This window comes from Halteromyces radiatus, assembly GCF_025201355.1.
Source record: "Halteromyces radiatus strain CBS 162.75 chromosome Unknown BX664scaffold_4, whole genome shotgun sequence".
In the NCBI taxonomy this organism is placed as follows: Eukaryota; Fungi; Mucoromycota; class Mucoromycetes; order Mucorales; family Cunninghamellaceae; genus Halteromyces; species Halteromyces radiatus.
In genome coordinates, this window is record NW_026251690.1 from 2,892,728 (window position 1) to 2,918,814 (window position 26,087).

The following is a 26,087-nucleotide window of genomic DNA, read 5'->3' on the forward strand; positions in this document are numbered from 1 at the left end:
ATTTGATATTCATCACATGAAGCCACGACATGACAAATGATTCAAATATATGATCCATGAATGAAGACAATATCATCACAAACATAGTATACTTTATTGAATAAAAAAAAACAAAACAAAACAAAATAAACAAAAGAAAAAAAAAAGAGAAATGAGATCTATATAGATATAATATAGGAGAAAACGGTGTCTATTGATCTAAGTTTACCAAAAAAAAAAAAGTGAGTTTTGATTTGTCATCCATATAAAAAGTGTTTGTTATTACCTTTGTCTTATAGTAAACAGAAGTGTGTTGTTGTCATCAGCCTACAGTGAGAGAACCAACACCATAGATCCCCGAGTGATCGGACTTGGGAGATAGACCACTGAGCCACATCCTTTTACGACCACTAGCAACCTTGAAACCTAAATCTTCATACAAAGCCAAAGCAGTTGGATTTGCAGAGCAAGCATTGGCATCGACAGTGAGGTCATGATTTTTAGGAAGTGCCCATGATGGAGAAGAAGTTGAATCTATAACCCATTGTACCAAATGTCGTAGTAAAGTACTAGCGATATGCGCATCGGAACAAAACAATGTTGTCACAAAACCAAGCACAGCAGGACGAATGAATCCAATATGAGCCACGTTACCATCTGCATCCAGTACAGCCACTGCATGTCGTCCATGTTGAGCAGCATCCTTGCTGGTGTGTAATGTCAACCAATTTTTCCAAAATACCGGTCGATCCATTCCTGTATATTTATTTTCCACCGCAGCCAGTTGTTGTCCTAATGATGAATCGATCTTTGCACGTTCTGTCAAATCTACAATGGAAATATCTTGTCCATCCACTTTGGAGATCTTGTTTAATACATTTTCGATCATATCCCCTCGTAAAGTAGTACTTGTCCAACCTATATCAAAACCAATCTTTTGATAGCGAGGTACCATAGGATACATAGATTCCAAACCAACAAATCGACAAGTTTCAAGACGCTTCAAGGCATGTTTAAATAGAACAGTGCCATAACCTTTCCCACGATGAGCATTGTCCACAATAAAACATCCAAGGAAGGCAACATCGTCATTGTGGCGCATAGCGATTACAGTACATACCACCGTTTCTTTTCCAGTTTCTTTGTCACGTACCGTTCCAACAAGAAATCCATTGGGATCAGAAGGGTAAAATGCTTGACGTATTTCTTGATCATCAGGAGAGTGATTCCAACCTTCTCGAACAGGCCATTTCAAAAAGTAATGACATGCTTCTTCAACATCTGTACATGGGCGAATACGGAATGAAGGATCCATAACTTGAAGAGTATAAAATTTGATAAATAAGGAAAGACTAATATAAAGAAGAAGAAGAAGACAAAAAAAAAAAAAAAAAGGAGAGAGAGAGGAGAAGGGAAAAAAAAGGAAGAATATAAAGAAAATCAAGAAAAAAAAAAAAAACGAAATCCCAAAAATGGTAGGAGTCTGTATTTTCTGTAGGAAATGAGTCATGCAAGTTCCAAAAGAGATAACCTTATATTTTTATTATAATGAATACAGTATTATTTGTTTTTGAGAGACTTGACTAACCAATCCATGTAGATAGCATAACCAGATCCAACAAATTGCCCAATCAAAGCCAAAAGGAAATCCAAGAAAAAGTTATTTGATGGAGAAACACCTTGAAATAAGACAAAAAAAAAAAAATGAATAACCAATATAACTTTCTATTTTTTTTCTTCTTCTTTTTCTTCTTGATTTACCTCTTGTAGTACATCGAAGGAGATCAGATATAAAGTCCACCATGATCATATAATGCCCAGCATATAATCCTAAGATAAATAAAATAAATGTTGAATGATAAAATCTTGGCATCTGTCATATATATTACCTTTCATCAAAGACTTGGCACATTCTTCAGGTGTTTGTGGTTCATTTGTTCCTTCAATTTCCTTGGTCACATCTGGTTTTGTCATATTCTATTCCAAAGAATCAATCAATCAATCCATCAATAAATCTCTCTATTTTATTACCTCTTTATCAAATCCAGGAGATAGAATTCCTCCAGGGAAGAAGATATGTACATCAATATCATATTGCTTGAGTTCATTTCGTAAAGTATCAGCCAGACCACGTATAGCATATTTTGCGGGAGAGTAAGTACCATAACCAACAAAACTCAACATGCCCAGCATGGATGACACAAAGACAATTTTACCATTTTTAATTCCGGAATCTCGGATTCGTGTGGCAGCTTCCTAAAAAAAAAAAAAAAAAGTTTACACTTCGTTTGACTAGTTTCTTATGATTTAGAGTTTCTTACATGCGCAGTATAAACCTGACCAAGATAATTCAACCGAATTGCTTGATCAAAATCATCCATAGTATAGTCCAAAAAGAATTTGGGATAGGAGGCACCTATCAATTAAAAATGTTATGCCTGTTTCTTTTTATTTTTTATTTTACTTCTTTACCTGCACAAGTGCATACAATTTCAGGATTGCGACCCACCTTGACCTTGGCTTCATCAAATGCACGAACAATATCTTGTTGGCAAGTCACATCTGCACTGACAGCTATCACCTTTTGATCTTGAGAGCGACAATGACTCTATATACCGTTCAAAAAAAAAAAAAGAATGATGAGTAGAGTTTATCTTTCAGAAAATAGAATAAATGATATTTACCTTGATTTCCGATACAGCTTTCTCCAGTTCCTCCTTTCTACGAGCCACAATAGTCACATCGGCACCAGCTTTGACAAGTTCGATAGCCAATCCTAGTCCCAGTCCAGAACTACCCCCAGTGATAAAACAATGTTTCCCAGATGGTGAGAACGGTACACGAACCAAACGAGAATATACGCGTTCCAGACAAATAGATACCACAATGATCACCCCAAGAGCTATCATGACTGAAGCCCAAGTAGGAATTCCCATCTTGAAACTTGATATATGTAGATATAAAGAAAAAAAAAAAAGAAAAAGAGAGGACGAGAAAAATTAAAAAAAAAAAAAAAAGCTAGGGCGGTGTTTTCCAAATGAGTATTCTTGGGAACTCTGCTGTGATTGGTCAGGATTATCTTTTAAAACTGTCTTTCAAGCACAAAAAAAAAAGTTCAACGTAGTAAGAGTGTGTTTATTCAGGGGGAGGATAATATTAATAGAGTAGAACGATAGTAAAAATTATCGGGAGTAAGTATAATATAAAAAGAATGAATTGTATACGAGGTAAAAGAGAAACAAAAAAAAAAGGAGAGTAGTTATACTATTATAAAAAGTTCATGACGTGTGCATTAACCTAAAGATATTCAATACAAAAAAGGAAACAATAAGAAAAATGAAAAGGGTCATATGTCAATGTATCAATATCAACTTACAAGCACAGCTGTCACTGGAAGAAGATTGATCCAAATCTATACCGTTTCTAATATTCAGACGTCTGCCTCCACCCCGAGTCAATTCAGTTTGTTGATCTAGAGGCATTCGTTTGGCTATGTTAAAGAAATAAAATAAAATAAAAAAGAAAAGATGAGCAATTTGTCAGTTTGAATATAGTTCTTGAATCTTACCAATCATTGTGAATAATTCTGTGACGTTGTGAGCCGATTTAGCTGATGTTTCCATAAACAATAAACCATTTTCTTCAGCATAAGAACGAGCAGTCTATCATTAGTATCAATAAAAACGAAATAAGAATTTTGATTTCTTTTTTTTTTTTTTATCATCAATAGATAAAAATCTTACCTCTGTTTCCACTACCCTACGTGATTCAAGATCAGTCTTGTTCCCACAAAGAGCAATGATGATATCAGGTTCTGCTTGACGTTGTAATTCATCCACCCATGATTTAGCTTTTTCCAAAGAAGACTATAATAAGAGCAAAAAAAATCATTCATTAATAAAAATATGAGACAAACATGTGAATAACATAATGACAACTCTGATGATGGTATCATCCGACTTTTTCCTTTTTTTTATATATTTTACCGCCTGTGTAATGTCATATACTACTACAGCACAATTTGCACCTCGATAATACATTGGTGCCAAACTCTATTCAATTAATAAATAATACATGAGCATTTAACTCTACTTATCATCCAGATTCTTTTTTTTTACCTTATAACGTTCTTGACCAGCGGTATCCCTAAATTAATTTGTCCCAATCATTGATTTTAGAATAGCACAAAAAAAAAAAAAAAAGATACAGTTAAAGAAGAATCCATTCGTCAATCCTTTTTTTTTTTTTTCTTTTCTTACCAAATTTCAAACTTCACCACAGTATTGTCGTCCAAAGCAATGGTTTGTGCTAAAAACGCAGCTAATAAATAAAAGACAAATATCAATATATCAAAGGTCTTTCAACAACCATTATCTATTCCCATCTCACAAAAACCTTTTATTCTGATTCATTAACTTACCTCCAATAGTACTTTCCCTATATTCATCGAAATGGTCTTTCACAAATCGCATTACCAAACTATAATCATATATAGAAAAAAAAAGAGTCGCAGTCAGAAAAAAAAAAAAAGAGATAATAGTCTTGGCACACGTCTTCTACTGTGTTGAGACTTGGGATAATAAAGATAGTATTCTATTTTTCCTTCCTTCATTTTTATTCGTTTTGTTTACCTAGATTTACCTACAGCAGATTCACCTAAACATGAGAAAAGATGGTAAACGAAAAAAAGAGAAAAGTGAGCTGACCCTTTTTTTTTTTTTTTTTTTTTTTTGTAATATAGTCATGGTTATTCTTTTAGGTACCTAAGAGGACAAGCTTGAATTGGTGTGTTTTTCCTTGTATATTTCTAGACATTGTAAAGCTATTTATATAAGTACGAGGAAATAATAATAATAATGAAGAAAAGAGTGATAAAGAAAAGAAAAAAAAAAAAAATAAAAAAAAGAAAGGAAAATAATAAAAAGAAAAAAAAGGGAAAACCAATGGCAAAGGCTACTGAAAAAGAACGGAGTTAAAAATCATGGTAATCATGCTGGTGGGTCATGCTTTTTTTATTATTATTATTATTATTATTATTTAAATACATATAAAATACAACTAATTCTATTAAGTCAAACTAAAAATCTAAAAATGTTAATTATATGAAGGAGGTTTGATTGGATCGTATGGAGGCAAGATGGTATCGTTCAAATGAGGTGATGGAGGTGGGATAAAACGAGGTTTTGTGTTCAATGTATCATCATTAATCACTTCTTGATGGGTAAACGGTACCAGCGCAGCAGGAGGTTTGGTTTCTTGATTCAATGTAGTGAAAAATATAGGGATTGAGATGGATTCCTTCTTGGTTGTACTCGTTAGACGTCCACGAATCTTGGCAGAGAGGATGATGGTGTATTGTATATGAAAATGCTTGGCGTAGTCTATACTAGGACAAGTTATCATATTCGAATTGGACGAAGACGAATATAAATCAGTAACAAGAGGTAGTTTCATCTCCAGAACATCTGCCTGAGACAGTAACCATGTCGATGTTACTTGTTGGAGAGTAGATAATTCTTGATGAAAAAATGAGTTGTGAATCACTTTGATGTGTCTTTGTAATTTGGCGCAAAGTAATAAACTAGGCAAATTAGCGCATGAAGTAAGACTAGTACTATCATTGATACATGTCAGTCGAATAGGAATATGAGTTGATTCAGATATTGTATAAACATGGTGAGGTATGTTGACTTGAATGTCAAAATGAGGTAATATAGAAGGGATTTTTTGTTGTATACTGTTGTTGTGTTGTAAACGATAGTGAGTTGAACCAATGATGGGTTCAAAAAGGACTTGCAATTGTTGTGTTTTAAATGGTCGTTCGCCAGGTCGTTCCAATGTAGCATATATTGTATAGTCGCAAGTAACAAAAGGATGATAAAAGGACGGAGGATAATTGACTAGTGGCATTTCGATCATGAAAGGAAAAACGTGATGTCCAGGTTCAAGAATAGGCCAAGCCTCCTTTGAAGATTCATCTTGATGATGGTCACCCCATAATAAAGTACGTATACCAAAAAGACGATTAGTAACGGAAAGATGTTTTGTTTTTCCACTCGAGGCTACTTTTTCTAGAGAAAGAGAGAAAAAAAAAAAAAAAGAAGTTAAAAAATTGAGGCTTTACCGATCTCCCCGCGCCCCACTTTCTATATTTGGACCCCAGCAGATGATCGAAGATGATTACTGCAAATAATAATATTGTTGGGTTTATTACTATTTATAAAGGATGACTTACCTTCACCTTTAAACATCACACTCAAGTTCAAACACATCAAAGGATGAGTTAAAATAACTTCCACTTTTCCTTCAAAAATGGAACCTGGAGAACAAAGAATACGCCCTTGATTATATGTTGAGTTGGATGTCATAAAAAACCGCTGCGGAGGATGATGATATTGTCTACTACCTACAGTTGCATACCGAGTGGGTCGAGAAGCGGTAGCTAAAGGTGGAGCATCCCGAATATCATGTATGGAAAGGTGTCTTTCAAGAGAATAGGATGGAACTGTCATAAGACATATATAATTTCATAAAAAAAAAAAAGAGCGAGAGGGAAGAAAGAAGAGAAGAAAGAAAAGAGGGGCGTGTTATCCGATTTATATTCCGCAAAACCATAAACTACTTGCTAAACCTTTGATGTAAGTGAGTCACTGTCGGTATCGAATTCGTTGATACGTAATATATGTCAATCATCTCTCTTTTTTGAATCGTTTTCTAATACAATATATATATATGTGTGTATGTATGCATATATATATAAATATTTATTATCCAATTATATAAATAAAAACTATTCATCTAATATTTAATAAAAAAAAAAAAAAACCAACAAATCTAATGTAATCTATATATTGGAACCATCTTGAGTAGGAAATGCCTTCAAAGGGTGTGGTACTAGTGCACTTGATATATCACCCCACCATTCATCCGTCCTGCTACGATACCATTCAACTATATACAAATAAATATATGTAAAAAAATCAAGTTAATCATCATTCTTTTTAATTCATTTCAACTAGATATATTTTTACTTGTTTTCAATAGTCCAGTATCAAAAGCCATCCTTGGTTGCCAACCCAATTTCTCTAGTTTAGAACAATCTACAGCATAACGTTGATCATTGAATGCTCTATCTTGTACGAATTCCAAATGACGGGGTATATCTTCTTCCTTGTGACCAAATAAACGAATCAACCGTTTTGCCAGTTCTAAATTAGAAATTTCAAATGCAGAGCCAATATTATATGTTTCGCCCACAAACCCTTTATGGAAGATCACATCTAAAGCATCAGCCACATCCGCAGCATATAAATATTTCCTTGAATTTTGACCATCTCCATGAATATAACTAACAATAAAAAGAAATAATAATCAATATCAATATTTACATTCATATATAATAGATAGATTATTACCATTTCCCACCTCGTAATAAGCTACATACAAATTTGGAAGTGATTTTTTCTGGATACTGATAAGGACCATAAACATTATTGGATCGAGTAATCATGATGGGTAATCCAAAGGACATATAATAAGCTTTGACCAAACATTCTGCCGCAGCCTTAGTAGCGGAATAAGGATTGGACGGAGCCAGCATGGTATCTTCTGCACAATCAGGCTTAAGTAAAAAAAAAAAAAAAATAAAAATAAAAAAAAATAAAAAAATAAAAGAAACAATATGAGAAATTTCATTTATATATCAATATGATATTATACTTACTCTACTAACAACTTCTCCATATACTTCATCTGTACTAACATGGATAAATCGACGGACTTTGTGAACCTTGGCTGCTTCAAGCATGACATGAGTTCCCATCACATTGTTCCTATTAAAAAAAGGTTCAGCGTCAATAACTATATTATATAAAAGAAAGATCAGATGTACCTGGTGAATTCAAAAGAATCTCCAAAAGAATTATCCACGTGAGTTTGTGCTGCCAAATGGAAAATGACATCAATTTTCTTTTCTTTTAATATAAAAGACATGAAATCTGATGATGTAATATCGCCCTGAGATTCCCCACAAAAAAAAAAAAATTGTTAGTTCAGAAAAGAAAACAATAAGAAAAAAAAAATCATATTTACCTTGATGAATGTATAGTTTGGAAATTCTTTGATAGATTTTAAATTATGTAAAGAGCCACAATAGTCCAACTTGTCAACCACATAAATATGATATTCTGGATAAAGTACAACCAATTTCCGTACCAAAAAACTACCACTAAATAAATAATATAAATAAATGATATTACATAAAATATATTCTTTTTATTATTATTTATTTATTTATTTACATGAATCCTGCCCCACCAGTGATGAGAATACTTTTGATACCCTTGAGATCACTAGGTAAAATGTCTATGCGTTGACCAATGTCAATTCGATCAAAATCTGAGATGGTTTGTTGTAATTGAATATGTCGAGCATCATTATGGTTGCTACCGGTCATACTTTCACAGGGCCCTCGACTATCTGTCAAAGGTGGTATCATGTGTAAATAAAAATAATAAAAATAATAATAAAAATAAAAAAGGGAGGTAAAAACTTGAAGATGAAAGAAAATGGGAAAAGAATAAAAAAAAAAAAGGTTTTAAAAAAAAAGGTTTAAAAAAAAAAAAAGGGAAAGAAAGGTTATGAGTGGATCGAAATTGAATGACCGCATTATGTTCATCAAACGATTCTAAATCCTCATCCATACACATTATAAACTATTGTTTCACTTTATTGGTATAAAAAGGATGAGGGGAAGGTTTGATATCTAAATGATGAAGCATTTTTACTAAATGATGTTCTAAACGTCGAATCTAACAAACGAAAAATTATTATTGATTGGTCCTATCAATGCATTGTTTTTTTTAATATCATTTGATTGATTTTAACTTACAAAAAGAGCAGGTTTATTGTCACCTTTTTCCGAAATGACTTGTTTGGTCCATATTGTCAGATTTCCATTCAAATTTCCATAGACTATATCGGTTAAAATACGATCACCCACAAAAGCTATTTGATCATGAGGTATCTTCAAATGAGACATCAATGCAGCACCTCCAGAAGGCTTTTTATCAGTATGACGAAGAACATGAACACCTTGTATTGATTTAAAAAAAAATTCACATACATAATATGATGAGTAAAAAAATGATCATAGAAAATCAATAAATGTATGTTTTACCTAGTGATACTTCCAATGCTTGCGCCTGTAATGACAAATAATAGATTATCATAAAAATATACAAAGAGGGTTAATAATGCCCTGGAATAATACTGACTTCTTTACTTATCTTTTCCATTTTCATCATCCAATGTTCCAGCTGAATTCGAAACAATTGTCACATTGTCCTTGCCAAACGTATCCTTACATCTATCCCAAGCTTCCTATTAAAAGACATTGTGAACAAAGAAAAAGGAAATAATAAATTGACTGACCTTGAATGGTGGATGAATGTTTGACATATAAGGTGCTGTAAGACAATTGTCTTTATCAAATGCCATTGCTTTGATACCGTGTTTTTTCAAAGACGCCATTGGGATTTCACGAATATCTACAAAGAGAGACAGTGAGAGAAATAATGTTAGCTTTTCAATGTTCAAAAAAAAAAAAAAAAAAAGAAACGCGATTAATTACCATTCACTATAATGTGAGGCATAGCTAGACTTGGATTGGCAATAAGTCGAAAAGCATTAAGGATACCAGATAGATTAAAACTTTGTACCATACTACAGAAAAGAAATAAAAATGTCTTTCAAGAAGGAAATAAGGTAACAAGACAGGCAGGACAAAAAAAAATGTGGATTTCTACTTTTGAGACAAACAAATTTGGACCAATGAGAAAAAAAAAATTCAAATTCAAACACCACAAGAATCAAGTCCTTCATTTTTTCACTATTTGCATTGGGAAAAATACAAATGTCAAAATAACCAACAAACAATTTTTTTATTTTATTTCATGATACAATTGTAATATATATATAAGTCTAAACTATTTGAATGATCGACGTACACGAATGGTTTTCTATTTAGAATAAAAAAAAAAGATGTATGAGATAACAAAAATATATCAAATGATCTTATTCCTTTTTACCTTCTTATTTTCTTCTTCGACCTCTGAATTTTCTTTTTGAATCAAACCAACCAGGGTATTACATCTTCTTGCGAGTTCCTGTGACGTCCTTGATTTCATAAACCAGTCAAAGCGGAAGAGAGGTGAGTTGCGAATATCTTGTCGAATATTATCATATACATTGTCGCTTCCATATCCATAATGTTCCAACATCACCAATAAAAATCTGTCTTCTTCTTCCGTATAATTTTTGCCTTTGGTGGGTTGAGTATATTGAATTTTGAGTTGTTGAAGTGGGATACGTAATGGTGAAATCTTTTCTGTCAATTGAGTTTGGATTTCTGTTTGTTTTTCTAATTCACTTTCACCCTTTTCAATCTTGCCAATATATTTTTCATAATCTGGATATAATAATAAAAAAAAATAATCAGTAAACACCATCCTTTTTTTTTTTTTTTGATTAATACCATTGATTTCTTCGTATCGTTCCCAAAATACTTTTGAATATTGTTCTACTTCTTCTAAGGTTTTGCCATCGATATCTTGTGCAATCAGTTCGATCTTATTTCTAATGATAACATCATATAGTTAGTTACCAAAACCCCTCCAATTTGGTATTATCAATATCATCCTTACCTGCCATATTTGGCACATGCATTGATAAAAGACGAAAAATCCTTTTTGCCCCAATTGGTAAAGCCTTCAGAATAAAGCATTTTGCGTTCTTCCTCTTCTTCTTCTGTCAATGGTTCAGCTACAATTTGAAGAAAATAAAATAAACAAGAGCTTAATGATCACCATTTTTCTCATGTTTTTCTTACCATTCTTGATCCGTTCTTGCTCTAATTTACGTTCTTTATCCAAGAGTGCTTTTTGTTCAGGATCACTAGTTTCAGGAACATGAGGGAGTCTATAACCAACAGTTTTCTAAAAGAAAAAAAAAAGATAAAAATAAAAAATTAGATATGAATAATCATATGTTTTACATATAAACAGAGTTCCACTTTTTGTTTTCCTTTCTTTAAAGAAAAAAGTTACTTACCCTCATATATCTAGTGTCTTTCATATTGAGATCCATCATGCGTTGAGGAAAGAATTGATAATCCTCCCTATAATCATCACAAATTGTAAGTGAGAAACAAAAAATCCATAGATTCTTAACAAGAGTAAATGATCAATACTTACAAAATATATTTCTTGTTGCGTGGAGCTTTGGGCACAGCAGTCTTTTGAGGCGTTCGAAGAGCGTCTTTGTAATAATCGTCCACAGCATAATTAATCTTGCGTTCCCGTTTTGCTGGTCCAAGCCAAGGTAAGCCAGATCCTGCTTTCCTCTATATACATAAAAAAACAAAATCATGAATATCGATATGAAATAAAGAATTTTTTTTTTACCTTGTTACTCCAATCTTGACCATTCCATTTATATGCACTTTCAGATGAAAAGTTTTTCAAATCGTCAATATTGTAGTTTTCGTATTTCTTATTGAGTTCTGCTGTCTTTTCTTCACCAAGTCGTAAAATTTCATCAATGTCATCGGTAGCTGTATCATCGTCAGTGGCACTATCAGCTTCTTTAAAGATTTTTTCTGCGCCATGCTGGATCATTGTCAGTAATTCGTCCTTTGATGCACCTGTTTATAAATCATCATCAATATCAAATGTCAATGATATATATTAAACAAACGCTTTACCTTTTTGTGATTGTGCAATACGTCCTTGTTGAATCACCAATTGATCAAGTCGTAATTTCTGGGCAGCTCTTTCTAGTACTTTATCTTCAATAGCATTCTATAGGAGCAAGTGTGAGTAGTCAAAGAAAGAAAAATATTATTTAGTGTACCCATATATTGGCTGTTTGCTACAGTAGTTTTTTTTTTCTTTACCTCCGTTACAAATCGGAAAACATAGACTTGTTTCGTTTGTCCAATACGATGTGCACGATCCATGGCTTGGAGATCAACTTGAGGATTCCTATATTTAAGAGAAAAGAATACACATTTTTTTTAAATATACGTCCATTTGCTAGATGAACTTATTTACCAATCACTATCATAAAGGATCACAATATCAGCAGTTGTCAAATTGATACCAAGTCCACCAGCACGGGTTGTTAACAAAAAGATAAATTTTTTGCTATCAGGTTTGTTGTATTCATCAATAGCATCTACTCGTTCTTCTTGATTCGTTTGACCATCGATCCGGCAATATTCTAGTAATATATAGAAAAGTGTGAGTCAAATGATTCACTGATTATTATCTATTTCTTTTACCATATTCTTTCCACCAACAATAGTCTTCTAAAATATCCAAGACACGACTCATCTGACTAAAGAGAAGTACTCGAGAACCTTGAGCCTTGAATCTTGTTAATAATTTATCTAATACAGCCATCTTCCCAGCATTATCCACAATATGTTGATCTGTCGTATAAGGTGGACCAGGTTCCTAATAATAATAATAATAATAATAATAGTAATAAAAAAAGAAATCAAGTCAGAAAGAAAAAAAAGAAAAGAAAAGAAAAGAAAAGACATACCGCTCCATCAAATAAGTATGGATGATTACAACACTTTCGTAATTGCATCACAATATTGAGTAACCTAGTTTTTCCTTCACGTTTTGTTGTACCAGCTCCTACATAAAATAAATTAATCAGTATGTGCAAAACAAATCAATTTTTTTTTCAAGGGAGATAAATTTACCATTAACAGCATCCAGATCCTTTTCTAATATACGTTGATACCATTTCTTTTGCATACTGCTCATACGCACATAAATATTGATTTCCTTCTTTGGGAGTAATGATTTTTCCACATCTGATTTGATTCGACGTAGTAAGAAAGGACGTAATACTTTGTGTAGTTGTTCCACCACCTTTTTTTGATCACCATTTTGACCTTCAAACCATTCATCAAATGCTTCCGATGAATTGAATACATCAGGTAATAAAAAGTTCAATAATGCCTATTTTCATTAAAAAAAGAAAAAGAAAAAAAGATCATTGAGTCTTCAGATTTCTTTTATATAGTCATTTTTTGTTTAATTACCCAGAGTTCATGCAGATTGTTTTGAAGAGGAGTACCCGTGATAAGTAAACGATTTCTTGATTCTAATATTCGTACAATCATAGATAACATTGAATTTTCATTCTTGATACGATGAGCTTCATCAATGATAATATATTGCCAAGTGATTTTCTTGAAGTGAGCTTTTTCCATAAGACATGTTTCATAAGAAGTAATACATACTTCAAAATCCACTGGTTGTAGTCGAGTTTTTGCCATTTCAGCCTATAGCATGAATATGATAATTAAATAAAAAAAAACCCTCATTTTTTATTGATTTATAATTTCTTACCCTTGCTTCTTTTGTTCCATGGAAAACAAAAGCATCAAAATCAGGAATCCATTTTGCAAATTCGTTTTTCCAATTGTGAAGAGTTGATTTGGGTACTACTACTAAATGAGGTCCTCTAATCTGTCGTACATGTTTCAAATATCCCAAAAAAGAGATGGTTTGTAAAGTTTTTCCTAAACCCTATTTTGTATAAAGAGAATGAAAGAAAAATTTATTGATGAGAAGATATGAAATACTTTAATAAACAATAGTTACCATTTCATCAGCCAAGATACCATTGATACCATTTTCAAAAAGAGATATCATCCAATTCAAACCTTGTATCTGATATTCTCTTAGTTTACCACCAGTAACGTCTATTAAATAAAAGAAAGAAAAAAAAAAGAATGATTAATATTTATTAGAGGTATTCAATTTGTATATTACAGGCAGGTGATTCTGTAAATACAGTGACTGAACTGTCTTGTTCACCAGATTCATCTTTCAATATTTCTTCGTCTTCTTCTTTTTCAGTTTTACGTCTTCTTCTATAATATGGGAAGTTAGTATGTCATACTTTTTATTATAAAATAATGAATTTACTTTTCTTTCATTTTAGATTTCTTTTGTTCGGCCAAGACTGTTTGTAAAGCATCGTCCTTTTCATTCTTCAAATTCAAAAAATGACCAAACAATTCAGTTTGTCCCAAAAGATAGCGATAACGTTTGAGTCTGTTTTCATACTAAATAATAATAATAATAAAAAAGAAAAAGATTAAAAGTTGTTTGACAAAAAAAAAAAAAGGTCGATTTCTATGCTTGACGGTTATGTTACTTTACCGAAGACGAGGGCTTGGAGAGGTTATCGTACACCTTTCCTTTGACAGATGAATCAGTATCCTATGTACATAAAGTATAGAATAAATAAAGTCAGAAAAATGTGAAATTGTAGTTTGACATTTTTTGAGAGAAGACTTTTACCGATTCCGTTTGTGAAATCTGACTAGGAGTATCCTAAAGAAGGAAAAGAAGAAGAAGAAGAAACGTTACTTTAGTATGATTATTTATCAATAATCAGTTGAACAATTTAAAGACATACTACATCAGTGTTCTCTACAGAACTATCGCGATCTAAATCCATCTTGACCTATGAAGTATACAAGCAAAAAGGAGAAGAAAAGAAAATGAAGTTAATATTAGTATTTTAGACTGAAATAATTTAGTTAAATAAATAAGTCATACCATAGTTGTTAACAATAAGAATAGAGTTTCGTAGGCAAGAAGGGCTCAAAACGAGGAATGCAAACTACAAAAGAAAAGAAAAAAAGATTTTAAAAATAAAAAAAAAAGAAAAGAAAAAAAAAAAAAAAAAGGGCGGCATAGAGAAGAAAAAAAAATCGTGACGCTGAATTTCAACAGCGAAAACAAAATTTTCGATTTCTTTTTTTTTTCTTTTTTTTTTTTTTTCTTTTACTTTACAAACAAAATATTATACCATGCACTTTTCTGAAGAAGAACTTGTTGCCTTGAAAGACTTTCTTTGTAAACTGGTAGCTACAGAGTAAGTATTATGTTCTCTTTTCTTTTTATTTATATCCTTTTCCTATTGCTAAATTATGAAAATAAAATTAAAATTAAAAAAAAAAAAACGCGATGTATGTATTCATTAACTGTTTTATTCTTTTTCTTTCTTCTTTTCTTTAGATCTGATGCAGATCCTACGGTGTTAGCTGACTTTATGATCGCTTTATTACAATCCGATGCTTCTCGAGACGTACTTTATAAACGATGTGTTGAAGAACTTTCTGTGTTTCTAGAAGAAAGTAAGCAATTATTTATTATTCATGGGTATCCTTCAAACTTTTGTTATAACTTAATTATCCTTTTATTTTAGAAACGGATGCTATTGTTGAACGTGTCTTTAAAGCTATCGATAATGGTACATATATGCCCAAAGATACTCAACCAGAGACAACGCCAGCTATAGTTGAAACAAAGTCAACCGCCACCCCAACAACTGAGAACTCCAGCAAATCAAAACTACATTATGGTGAAGATGACGAAGAAGATGACGAGGACGACGATACAAATTTCAAGCGACGTAGTAACAAAGCCAATACATCCGAAACTGTTATCACCTCTTCTACTAGTACTACTACTACTACTGCACAGAAACGTTCTTTCTCAACGGACAATGATACTGATACAGGCCGTCTCAATAAACTTCAACGTCAACATCCATCTACTGGTCCTGGTTCTTCTCTTACTGAACAAAATGGTGGAACATACCCTGGAACTTCACAAAGACCACCTATTCGCAAATCTCGCAAAAGGTGCTTTGACTACGATGGTAAGGAAAAAAAAATCCTTTTCTCTTTAGTTTGATGTTTGACAATCACATACTATATATATATATATATGCTAATGACACATTTATATATATATATATAGAAAAAGGTTATTGTATGCGTGGAGATTTTTGTCCTTATCAACATGGGGAAGATCATTTGGTGGTAGAAGCTGCTGAAGGTACGACTATGGAATCTTTAAGCAACAACAGCAGTAATTTGCAAGGACGTATTGGAGGTGGACCAATGCGAATCAAAGGACGTGGTATGAATAGAAATGCAGGTGGACCAGGTGGACGTGGTGGTAGCACAAATAATATCAAACGATCAGAAGAAGTCCCTTATACTAGTCGATATACACCGTACAGCACTCGAATTGTAGTTGAAAATATCCCTCCAGAACATTGTAATATTGACGCAGTGACGACATTCTTTGGTAAATTTGGCAAACTAGTGAATCTATCAGTTCAAGCAGATGCATCACGAGCGTTTTTACAATATGCGACACATCAAGAAGCTATGGCAGCATATCAATCTCCTGCAGTAATATTCAACAATAGATTTGTCAAGGTATTTTGGAAGAAGATGGACGAAGAAGAAGAACGCAAGGAATATTTGGAACAACAACGATTAGCATCACAACCGGATCCAGAGGCAGTCAAGGCAAAAGCTGCACAATTAGCAAAAGAACGGGAGGAAAAGCAAAAGAAGCAACAAGAACATCTAAAAAAAGTTCTGGAATTTCAGAAACAAAAACAACAATTGATGGAACGTCAAATTGAAGAACATAAGAAGTTGATGGAACGATTGGAACAAGCACCTCCTGGTAGCAAAGAAAGGGAAGATATCATGTCAGCGGCCACTCATTTATCTGATTTGATCAAATCTAACCAACGAACAACAACAGCAACATCATCATCATCATCATCAGCACCACAATCAACATCTATATCACCACCATCAACGGTTGAAGTATCAGGATCAGTCACAACTCCTCCTGTAGCATCACCAATTCAATCAACAGAAAGTCCTACCAGTACGTTGGATGCAAAAAGGGCGGAAATGGAAAGACTAAAAGCGAAATTAGCCAGTCTGGAAGCGGTAAGATCAACAAAAAAACAAAAGTGAAAAGAAAAAAGAAAGGGACAAAAAAAAAAAAAGGAGGGACTTGATTTCTTACTGACATTCTATCCATAGGCGAAATTATCTGGACAATTTGGAAGTAGTACCTATGGTCGTGGACGTGGGGGTTCGCACACATGGGCAACTCGTGGAGGTCGATCATTTTCACTTGACAACCGAAAAAAGGCAACAACAACAACGACAACAGTTGAAGACGACAGTAATACAAACAAAGAATCCCTGAAACCTGAAGTAGAGGCAGTTGTGGAACCAAAGGGAAACATAGATTAGGTTGTTTTACTTAGTTCGTGCTGTCTTTTTTTATTATTTTTATTTTTATTTTTATTATTTTATTTTATTTCTAATTTGAAATTACAATAAAAACTGTCCTAACTATTCTGTTGTTGTCTTATTTTGAAAAGTCTTCCATTATACCTTTTTTTTTTAATCATTACCGATCATTGAACCGTGTTTCAACCCAAAAAAAAAAAAAAAAAAAAAGAAAAGTCCTTACATGAGAGAAAGATTGGAAAAAAAAAATTTTGCCATGAGACGAATCAGGAGCGATCCAAAGAAAAAAAACCTGCTATGCAATAAAAGAAAAGGAAAAACGTGGCCATTCTACAAAGTTAAAGGAGGCTTGAAAGGAGACAAAGGGGAAAGATTAAAAGCGGATGTTTGATAATGATAGAGATGGTCAAAAGCTAAACATATTATCATCATTATTATTATTTTACCTGATCTTTTTAATATGACGCCACATTGATCATTTTCATTAAAAAATAGGATCACTTAGTTGGACATACAATATCAAAGTTACCCTTTATAAATTCAACTAGTATAACAATAATAAACAACATCGGACTAGGAAATTTCATATTGTCGATCAAAGAGAAAGTTAAAAAAAAAAAAAAACCTGTAGATCCTAGTTAAACTAAAAAAGGGAAGATGATGATTGGTTTATAAATGTTGTTATTGTTTACAATACCACATGGCAAATACTTACTCCTCTTTTTTTTTTTTTTTTTTTTTTTTTTTTTTTGGTCTCTCATCAATACTCATTCGTGTTTCTATCAAACAAAATGGATGTTATGGAATGTCTGTTAATTATGTATAAATGATCTCAAGTGAAATGTATATACCCCACCATTCAAAAAAAAGTAATATCACATCCGATGATTCATCATCATTATTATTATCCAAGAATAGAAATAGATTATGCAAGATGCTATTTTGTTGTTTGATGTCCTCTTTTTTTTTTACTGGGGTTGAAATGCATTGATACCCATATATAGGTATGCTTAGTTAGACAAACTTGCATCATTTGTTACTGAATAACTAAAAACCTGGATTATGTCCGTAAAAATTTTATAGGAAGACAATAGTCATCACGTTTGGTTCTTTTTCCAATATATGTATAATGGATTACCCTAAAAAGGAAGATCATTATCGGGTAAACACAAGTATCCCTTCTCCCCTGATAGATTTATTCAACCTGTCAGACAACACTACATCGAATAGCCACGTTTCTTTTTTTTTTTTTTTATTGAAAAGAAAGAGCTTATTTATTCATATCATTGTTTTATGTAATGATGATGAAAGAAAAATGACAGGAAGGAAAAAAAAAAAAGAAAGATGATGGTGGCAAAATGCATTCAAAGTAATACCGAGGTTAGCCATCATCTTCATGATCAAACCATCTGATTTATTATCTTCTCTTTATATATATATTATTTAAGGATTTTATCTTGTAGATTTAATGAGATCATCTTTTTATTTAGTATAAGAATTAAATCATCTTCATTATCACCATCGTCATGTCATAGAGTAGTAATCATCTTGTTATAGTCATCATCATCATCATCCATTCAAAGGAATCATCATATATCTATTTATGAGTGCACAGACAAAATAGAAATGAGAAATGCCAAGTTATTGTTGTAAAAGTACGGGAAGAAATCAAAATTTTCGGTTTGTCATAAAAAAAAAGTCGATCCTATGTATTACCGTATATGGAACAATCAAGATAGGTCGGTCAAAAAAAAAAAAAAGATAACGTGAAGTTTTCTATTCTCCATAGAAGAAAAAAAAAAACAAGCACGTTTTTAGTGTTCCTATTTCCAATGCAGGGCGAAGTTTTTTGCATGCCACGTTTTTTTTTTTCTTCTTTTCTTTATTTTTAGAGCGTTTATTGATCCAGTAGTTTATAAAGTTACGATGGGACCAAGCGGGCTAGATAGTTACACAATGATTCAGATTCCGAAGGGTGCTTATTGTTTTCTCTCTCTCTTTTTCTTACCCAAAACTTGTTTTTCCAAAAAAGATATTTAATGAGATTCCAATTTTCCCAATTTTTACCTTTTTCTTTCCACTTTACTTTTCTTTTTTTTTTTTTTTTTTACTTTTTTTATCTTTTATTATTATTATTACTATTATCAAAACAAAACTTATACAATTTCTTCATGTATAGAAATATGATGCAAACTGATTCTACTTTATCTGTCAAGGATGCAACTGGTCGCCATATTAGTCTTTTGAATCAAAAAGAAGAAGAACATACAATTACAACCTTCAACGAAAAAAGAAAATATCATTGTACTGAACCTGGTTGTAATAAAAGTTTTACTACAAGGTAATAAATGATAAAAAAAAAAAATCACCATATGAAAAAAAAAGAAACTTAACTCTCTTTTTATTTATTTTTAAATTAATAGTGGTCATCTTGCTAGACATCATCGTATTCATACTGGTGAAAAGAATTTCCATTGTCTTCATCCTGGTTGTCCTTCTCGTTTCTCTCGTCAAGATAATATGATGCAACACTATAGAACCCATCTTTCACCAAAATCTCGTCGTCATCATCAAAGGAATAAAGGAAACAAATCACATCCTTCTTTACATTGTCATACTTTGGTGGAATCAGAAGAACATAGTGCTATGCATCCCTTGGTGGATTATAACAACAAAAGTACAACAACTAGATCACGTCGCGCTCTTACTTTACCATCTTCTTTTATCTCTTCATCTTCTTCTACTACTACTATTACTTCTCCTACTATGGACTCTCTTTACAACAAGATTAGATATAATCAACAACAAACATCTCCTAAAATGAGATATCGTCATTCTCCTCATCTGATTCAACCTTTATCCATAAAGCCTACTCCCATGGAACCATCTGATGCTGCTAGTCCCACTATGATGATCCCACCTACTTCTTTGACTACCGATAATCATGATCTTTATACTCAACAACAACAACATCATCATCATCATCATTATCATCCATATCAGTCAAATCAAAACTCACGTCGACCTCAACGAGCTCATTCAGCATCATCTACTTGTTCATCCATCTCTTCCTCTTCTTTTTTATCTCCACGCCCACCTTCCCTATCTCCTCCTCCACTGATGGATCAAACAGACATCATTTATCCAAAACATTTTATTCAACTTCCTCCTCCTCTTCCTCATCATCAAAACAACAACAATCAACAAATTCTTTCCCTTGGATCTGATCATCATCGACAAGACTTATTGGACTTGGCCCATACTGTTAGTATATTTGGTTAATGGTATATCTCCTTGATTTGATATATGGTCTCCCCCTCCCCTTTATTCTTATTATTATTTCCTTCCTTTCTTCTTTTTTTTTTTATTTGATTCTCAACAATCGTTTATCATCATGATATCCTTTTCTTTTTTTTATTTTACTATGCACTTTTTTTTTAAATATACACAAACCCGTACACAACACATAGATACATTATTACTACTATTGCATCAGTTATCATGTATTGATTTTTTTTTATATCATTCTCTTACATCTATAGATCATTTACAACCTCCCCTTTTTTTTGCATTTTCCTTTTTGTATCTCACTCTTTTTTTTTGACCAATCATACTCTTTATTTGATGATCTTTTATAGTGTATTTGTACTTTTTATAGACATTCACCTTATATATATATATATACTTGTATGCTCTTGTCTCTTTATTTTTTTTTTTTATGAATAAAAAATATATATATATATTTACATACAAATATTCTTTGATACTATCAACTTACTATTGTTTACTCCTGATGAGAGAAGGGGTTATGTTGACAAAGCTTGTTGTAACTTAGAATTCACACCATGACCTGTTTTTCTTCTCATCTTTGTTTATTTTTGGTATCATCCATCATCATTAGTTGTCTCATTACCCCCTTGTTTCTCATTAAAGGGAAAAGGTTACACCTGATGCCACATCTTGGCAATGGGCGTATTTTATAGGGACTTGTTTTTTTTTGTCATTAGGGCCCCTTTTTGTGTTTCCTATAGATCTATTCTGGATTTTTCGTTCCCTTGGCGGCCATCGTAACAAACAAAAAAAAAAAAAGTTTGCGAGCAAATGAATTGTGGCACGCGCAAATCATTTTTTTGGTTGGTGCACGCAGATGATGTTTGGTACACGCATGTATAACATAAAATGAACATACACTACGTAATAAACTAGTTAGAATAAAAACTTTATTGAATATAATCACAGAGAGTAAATAATAAAAGAAAGATATAAAAAGCAATAAAAGGAGATATAAACTACAGGCACTTCTGTTGGGGAATGCTTTTGATTTCCATCATCTTGATGTTGCCAATGTTGCCATCGTCATCATTATTTAATGCTTGTTCTTCCTATCAATACTGTCCACATTTCTCAAATAAAATATTTTTTTTTTTTTTTTATTTGTCGCATATATTCAATGATTTTGGGGACGAGTGACATTTCCGAGTGAGAGGGTGAAATTCAACCAGCTGAGCCATACGGTACATCAAACTTGGGATCCACAGTATATGTTGTACATGTGTAATCTTGAACGAGCATTCCACAAATAGCGATTTGTTATCAATACTTCATCGTGATTTGTTGAGGTTCATAATAATCATCAACTCTACAGAAGAACTAAGACACGTTGTCAAATGAATCACTCCGTTGTCTACCATCCTTCTTCTTTCCACCTTGTTTTTCCGTTCAGGTTGGAATTGTTCTCGAAAACATTGACCAGGAAAGGGCATGATATGTTGGTTGATGAAGGATTATTCCCAGGAAGTTGTATTTTTTTTTCCAATTTATTCACCGGAGCCAAAATAGAGTATGCTTCTAACACGGGATGGTCTTCCATATAAAATAACATTACCGTCCTTTTCGTTTTTCTTTGGTATCAAGTTCCAATGAGAGCGGACGAAGAGAGAGTTGGTGATTTAGTTTCAAAGACTAGATAATCAAAAAAAAAAAGAGGTATCCAGTGTTGCTTGATATCGAAAAATTGACAGGCGTTGAGAGTGGTCAAGTCGTTGAGTGCACGAAGTTTTGGTAGCCGATCAAAAATGAGAATGTTGTTGGCGGTGGCATTCGTTGGTTTTTCTAGCGTAACTTTGATCAACATTGATGTTGCGTTCCTTAATGTCAATATCTAAAGAAAGAGAGATAAGATTAAATTCGATAACAATGCAGAACAAGGATATTCTAGTTAAACGGATGAACTTACCTTATCATCTAATAGGCGTTGTCAATTGTTCACGAGTGAGATTTCCTTTCCGTTGGACACATTTTAAGTCAGTTTTGTACCAGTATATACATAAAATGAAAAAATAATTTTTAAATGAATATTCAAAAAAGGGGAGAGAAAAGAAAAAAAAATCGTTGACCAAAATGTATAAAAGTCGAAGAAAAAATTATGCTCGCTTGTGATTAGACAAACTCCGAATACACTACTTTTCATTTATACGTGTTGATAACTTGAATGAAAAATAACAAAGAAATAGTATATATTGACTATGTTATGACGGTAATTCACTTTTTGGTAGGTGATTTACTACGCAACAATAGTAAGGATAGCAAGAACAATGATGTTGACAACAATATCAACTACAACAACAACAACAACAGCTGCAGCAACATCAACAAAAAAAAAAAAATTGGTAATCATTTATGAAGTAGATAGTTTGGACTCAAAACCAAGGAACTCTATCGATACATTCGCCACTCTATCTGCCGCTTCGATGATTGTCTCAATGGAAACTCTATTTAGTGTAGTCATTTTACGCTTTATTATTTTTTTTTTATCTTTAGTTATTCTCAATAAAATATTTTAATTACATGTTTTTGTTTGTACAACTAAGGGGGTAAAGGGGTTCACGATAAGATCATTCAAAATAAAGGAAAAAAAAATCAATCTTGTAAATCCTTGTAGGTCATCATCATCAACACGCAAGCTTGCATGGACGCACGCACGTTTACTTTTGAAAAAACAATAAGAATAGAAGAATGGAAGATTCGATATTTATCCACACACACATAAAAATAAGGGTTTCAACAATAAAAAAAAAGTTTATTTGTTTTTCAAATGACTAGGGGCGTTGTGAAATAATGTTTTCCACATGTATGCTTCCGATAATAATAATTCTACATCTTTTTCTTGCCAATCATCAGTAGGTAATTGTTGTAAAAAAATCATCACTTCCTATATTCCAAAATATCGAGGTTAATAAATTATCAAAAGAAAAAAAAAGAAAACTTACTTGAAAGTCCATTTTCTGTAATTGACTTGACCATTTCACCAAGAAGGCTGCACACACATAAACATGGAATTCTGAAAACCCTTCTGAAGATCCTTCCGCAAGATACGTATCCCACATTCGAATCGTAGTTTTCAAAGGTAGTTCACGCATCAATAAACAATTCATCCATCGGAACGCAAACTGGATAAATTCAATCCCTTCTTGTTGTAAATGACGAGCCAATCGTGCTAAAAAGGAAATAAAAATAAATAAATGATGTTCATGATATGTTTTTTTTTTTTTTGAGTTACCATCAATTCTAGATACCAGATCTTTGAGTGTGACAATTTGTCTTTGGATCCCAGGTTGCGCAAAAGTATAATTATCCTATCAATATGATCTTTTTGTTAACTACAAATCATCATTATTTGATTTTTTTTTTTTTAGTCCAACTTGCCTGAATACCATCTAATAATTTTGAAAGACACCAAAAACTATCTGCTTCTACAACATCTAACACATCTTGATTTAACTTTTTCATATCATATTCCTCAGGATCACCATCTATAATAAAAAAAAAAAATACATCAGTTACGTATAATCATCGTCATGGTATATATTTACCAATATAGGCAGAGAGAAATACTTCGAATATGGGAGTCACCAAGTCATTGATACCTTGTACATAGCCACTTGCTGGATGTCGAATAGCCCATTGGTATAAAATACGTTCCAAACTCTATCAAAACAATAAAATAATGTTCAGTTCCATATTTTTTCATATTATTCATATCTTTACTTCTTGTGTAATGGTAGATTGATACAAGATCACACCAGGATTAGTTCGAAGGATATCAATATGAATCTATAAAAAGCAATATATGTCAACATTTATTCGCTTCAAATATTGGGATATTACCTGGTGCCATAATGCCTGATCTAATCCAGCAGTTCCCTTTGAATAGGATGCCTTTACACCATCTAGATACTCTTTTCGTTTCCTTGCCAACGTTTCTACTCGTCTTTCTGAGTTACATGGTAAATAGCCCTATGATAAACATAAAAAAAAAAAAAAGAATATGAATGCTAAATACCCACACACAATAAACTATTTTTTTTTCCTTTTACCAGTAAAATTTGCCATGCTATTAGTCGAAAATCAGGTGGAATCCCACTCCAACAAATACTTCGTAAAGCAGCTATAAAAGCAAATTGGTTGATCAATGCCTTTCTTTTTTTTCTTTCCTTTTTTTCCTTTATTCCAAAAAAAAAAAAAATGTTTACCTAGATCCACATTAACACTGGATAATATTTCCTTGATTTTCTTGGTACGAATTGGATCTACCCCTTTTTCTGGTTCAATATGATGCAAAATATGAGTTGGATCTATATCAAATAATAAATAATAATTTATCAGTCAAAGTTTCCAAAGCGCATATGTTCATCTATACCCACCTTCTAACACATCCTTCACGTTATCAATAACACCATTCACGTCTGTTGATTTCTTATAAAGTTGCTGCTGTTGTTGTTGATGTCGAGGGGGTGGTATGTTTTCTTCTACTACTTTTGCTTCTTCGCCCAAAGATAATGCCGTAATGATACGATTTTGTGTAGATTCTGATACAAGAGATGGTGTAATTGATGGTGGTGATGATGATGCCGAGATAGAGGAGGAATGCATGTTCGTATGCTGTGAAGTTGCCGCGATTGCTGATGTTGAGATAGATGAAGAATTGTTATTTCTATTCTTACTACTGTCATCGATAGAGTCGTTCCATTCATCATTGGTATCTTCCAAAAAGGCATTAAAGGATTTGTGTTGAGTTGAGGACGTGTGGCGTTTATGTTGAGAGGAACCTTTTCTATTGTTGTTAGTCGATGTTGTCAGTTTGTTGCTATTATTGTTAGAAGAGGATTGATAGTGAGACGGTAATAGAGGAGGTGGTGATGAAGTGTCTGATACGTTGTGTTGACTGGTGACAAGACTTGTATAAGAATAACGTGCTCCAATGACAACAGGAGTTCGGTCACAAGCGTCTGTTGCTGTTGTTTGCTGGCTACTGTGGGTAGGAACAATACGCACACTAATGAATATCAATATCGTTTTTTGTTTTATATTTGTTTTTTTTTAACAATCCATATGTAATCATATATATATATCTATTTTTCTTTTTCTTTACCTTCCCGGTAGTTTGGTTCCATTTCTTCTCCAAAACGACCTATTAAAAAAATAATAATAACCATTTGCGTTCAATGTTCCATGCAGAATTCAAAAATATCAGACCACTTACTTTCGCGTAGTATCTATGAATAAAGAAAAAAGGAATCAAAGAGAGGGGTTAATACCTTTTTCTTTTTAGTAACAAAAACTGTCGATGTATACTGTCATCAAAGTCATGTTTCCTTCATCTAATTACATACGTTCATCCATGGCGTTAAAGAGGGGAAGTATAGACAAACCAGAAAAAAAAAAAAAAAAGAACGTAAAGAATAGAAAAAAAAAAAAAAAGAGAGAGATTTTTTTTGACAAAATTTCCCCAGCTGAAGTTGAATCCGCTTTTCTGCGAAATCTGACAACATGTTCACTATCCCTTTTGGTGTGGGGGATGCAATACAATACCTGTTCTTCTTTATCCAAAAATAATACAATCGCTAGTTTGGTCTTGTAAAAAATGATATAGAATAATAAT

General features: G+C 32.5%; 10 protein-coding genes across 10 annotated transcripts; 2 read left to right on the forward strand and 8 right to left on the reverse strand.

Annotated features, from left to right (window-relative positions):
- Positions 1-120: 120 nt before the first annotated feature.
- Positions 121-1,365, reverse strand: BX664DRAFT_141711 (uncharacterized protein). Its single transcript, XM_051539854.1, has 2 exons — positions 266-1,365; positions 121-198 (listed from the first exon to the last, which is right to left on the reverse strand). The coding sequence occupies exon 1, from the start codon at positions 1,292-1,294 to the stop codon at positions 302-304; it is 993 nt and encodes a 330-aa protein (XP_051400640.1). The 5' UTR covers positions 1,295-1,365; the 3' UTR covers positions 121-198; positions 266-301.
- Positions 1,366-1,425: 60 nt separating this feature from the next.
- On the reverse strand, positions 1,426-2,954 carry BX664DRAFT_333912 (uncharacterized protein). The gene is made up of 7 exons (XM_051545611.1): positions 2,664-2,954; positions 2,452-2,587; positions 2,301-2,395; positions 2,011-2,235; positions 1,869-1,956; positions 1,741-1,809; positions 1,426-1,658 (listed from the first exon to the last, which is right to left on the reverse strand). The coding sequence occupies exons 1-7, from the start codon at positions 2,913-2,915 to the stop codon at positions 1,540-1,542; spliced, it is 984 nt and encodes a 327-aa protein (XP_051400641.1). The 5' UTR covers positions 2,916-2,954; the 3' UTR covers positions 1,426-1,539.
- Positions 2,955-3,089: 135 nt separating this feature from the next.
- On the reverse strand, positions 3,090-4,872 carry BX664DRAFT_333918 (ras protein). The gene is made up of 9 exons (XM_051545612.1): positions 4,743-4,872; positions 4,611-4,635; positions 4,400-4,458; positions 4,239-4,299; positions 4,098-4,125; positions 3,966-4,031; positions 3,723-3,845; positions 3,548-3,641; positions 3,090-3,469 (listed from the first exon to the last, which is right to left on the reverse strand). Exons 1-9 carry the CDS (start codon positions 4,792-4,794, stop codon positions 3,333-3,335), a joined length of 645 nt encoding a protein of 214 aa, XP_051400642.1. The 5' UTR covers positions 4,795-4,872; the 3' UTR covers positions 3,090-3,332.
- Positions 4,873-4,951: 79 nt separating this feature from the next.
- Positions 4,952-6,548, reverse strand: BX664DRAFT_141842 (uncharacterized protein). The gene is made up of 2 exons (XM_051539855.1): positions 6,215-6,548; positions 4,952-6,050 (listed from the first exon to the last, which is right to left on the reverse strand). The coding sequence occupies exons 1-2, from the start codon at positions 6,489-6,491 to the stop codon at positions 5,074-5,076; spliced, it is 1,254 nt and encodes a 417-aa protein (XP_051400643.1). The 5' UTR covers positions 6,492-6,548; the 3' UTR covers positions 4,952-5,073.
- Positions 6,549-6,646: 98 nt separating this feature from the next.
- Positions 6,647-8,556, reverse strand: BX664DRAFT_333924 (uncharacterized protein). Its single transcript, XM_051545613.1, has 7 exons — positions 8,280-8,556; positions 8,071-8,206; positions 7,871-7,995; positions 7,703-7,811; positions 7,395-7,600; positions 7,011-7,327; positions 6,647-6,930 (listed from the first exon to the last, which is right to left on the reverse strand). Exons 1-7 carry the CDS (start codon positions 8,474-8,476, stop codon positions 6,824-6,826), a joined length of 1,197 nt encoding a protein of 398 aa, XP_051400644.1. The 5' UTR covers positions 8,477-8,556; the 3' UTR covers positions 6,647-6,823.
- A 126-nt stretch (positions 8,557-8,682) lies between these two features.
- Positions 8,683-9,754, reverse strand: BX664DRAFT_333926 (mitochondrial PGP phosphatase-domain-containing protein). Its single transcript, XM_051545614.1, has 6 exons — positions 9,611-9,754; positions 9,412-9,527; positions 9,267-9,360; positions 9,158-9,184; positions 8,870-9,072; positions 8,683-8,789 (listed from the first exon to the last, which is right to left on the reverse strand). The coding sequence occupies exons 1-6, from the start codon at positions 9,699-9,701 to the stop codon at positions 8,694-8,696; spliced, it is 627 nt and encodes a 208-aa protein (XP_051400645.1). The 5' UTR covers positions 9,702-9,754; the 3' UTR covers positions 8,683-8,693.
- A 127-nt stretch (positions 9,755-9,881) lies between these two features.
- On the reverse strand, positions 9,882-14,740 carry BX664DRAFT_281011 (SNF2 family N-terminal domain-containing protein). The gene is made up of 23 exons (XM_051541507.1): positions 14,628-14,740; positions 14,485-14,532; positions 14,367-14,399; positions 14,226-14,285; positions 13,989-14,128; positions 13,833-13,933; positions 13,662-13,762; positions 13,407-13,586; positions 13,097-13,339; positions 12,752-13,013; positions 12,586-12,683; positions 12,320-12,494; positions 12,090-12,258; positions 11,933-12,020; positions 11,741-11,837; positions 11,442-11,680; positions 11,232-11,380; positions 11,089-11,155; positions 10,868-10,973; positions 10,683-10,800; positions 10,514-10,614; positions 10,068-10,447; positions 9,882-9,998 (listed from the first exon to the last, which is right to left on the reverse strand). The coding sequence occupies exons 1-23, from the start codon at positions 14,628-14,630 to the stop codon at positions 9,966-9,968; spliced, it is 2,991 nt and encodes a 996-aa protein (XP_051400646.1). The 5' UTR covers positions 14,631-14,740; the 3' UTR covers positions 9,882-9,965.
- A 131-nt stretch (positions 14,741-14,871) lies between these two features.
- On the forward strand, positions 14,872-17,267 carry BX664DRAFT_141916 (uncharacterized protein). Its single transcript, XM_051539856.1, has 5 exons — positions 14,872-14,946; positions 15,090-15,208; positions 15,280-15,735; positions 15,837-16,834; positions 16,931-17,267. Exons 1-5 carry the CDS (start codon positions 14,882-14,884, stop codon positions 17,144-17,146), a joined length of 1,854 nt encoding a protein of 617 aa, XP_051400647.1. The 5' UTR covers positions 14,872-14,881; the 3' UTR covers positions 17,147-17,267.
- Positions 17,268-19,589: 2,322 nt separating this feature from the next.
- BX664DRAFT_333932 (uncharacterized protein) lies at positions 19,590-20,846 on the forward strand. Its single transcript, XM_051545615.1, has one exon. It carries the CDS (start codon positions 19,667-19,669, stop codon positions 20,426-20,428), a length of 762 nt encoding a protein of 253 aa, XP_051400648.1. The 5' UTR covers positions 19,590-19,666; the 3' UTR covers positions 20,429-20,846.
- Positions 20,847-23,198: 2,352 nt separating this feature from the next.
- BX664DRAFT_333941 (rab-GTPase-TBC domain-containing protein) lies at positions 23,199-25,870 on the reverse strand. The gene is made up of 13 exons (XM_051545616.1): positions 25,819-25,870; positions 25,689-25,701; positions 25,578-25,616; positions 24,850-25,481; positions 24,679-24,780; positions 24,523-24,593; positions 24,314-24,442; positions 24,194-24,259; positions 24,019-24,133; positions 23,852-23,958; positions 23,706-23,781; positions 23,416-23,642; positions 23,199-23,357 (listed from the first exon to the last, which is right to left on the reverse strand). Exons 1-13 carry the CDS (start codon positions 25,826-25,828, stop codon positions 23,226-23,228), a joined length of 1,719 nt encoding a protein of 572 aa, XP_051400649.1. The 5' UTR covers positions 25,829-25,870; the 3' UTR covers positions 23,199-23,225.
- Between the last annotated feature and the right edge of the window lie 217 nt (positions 25,871-26,087).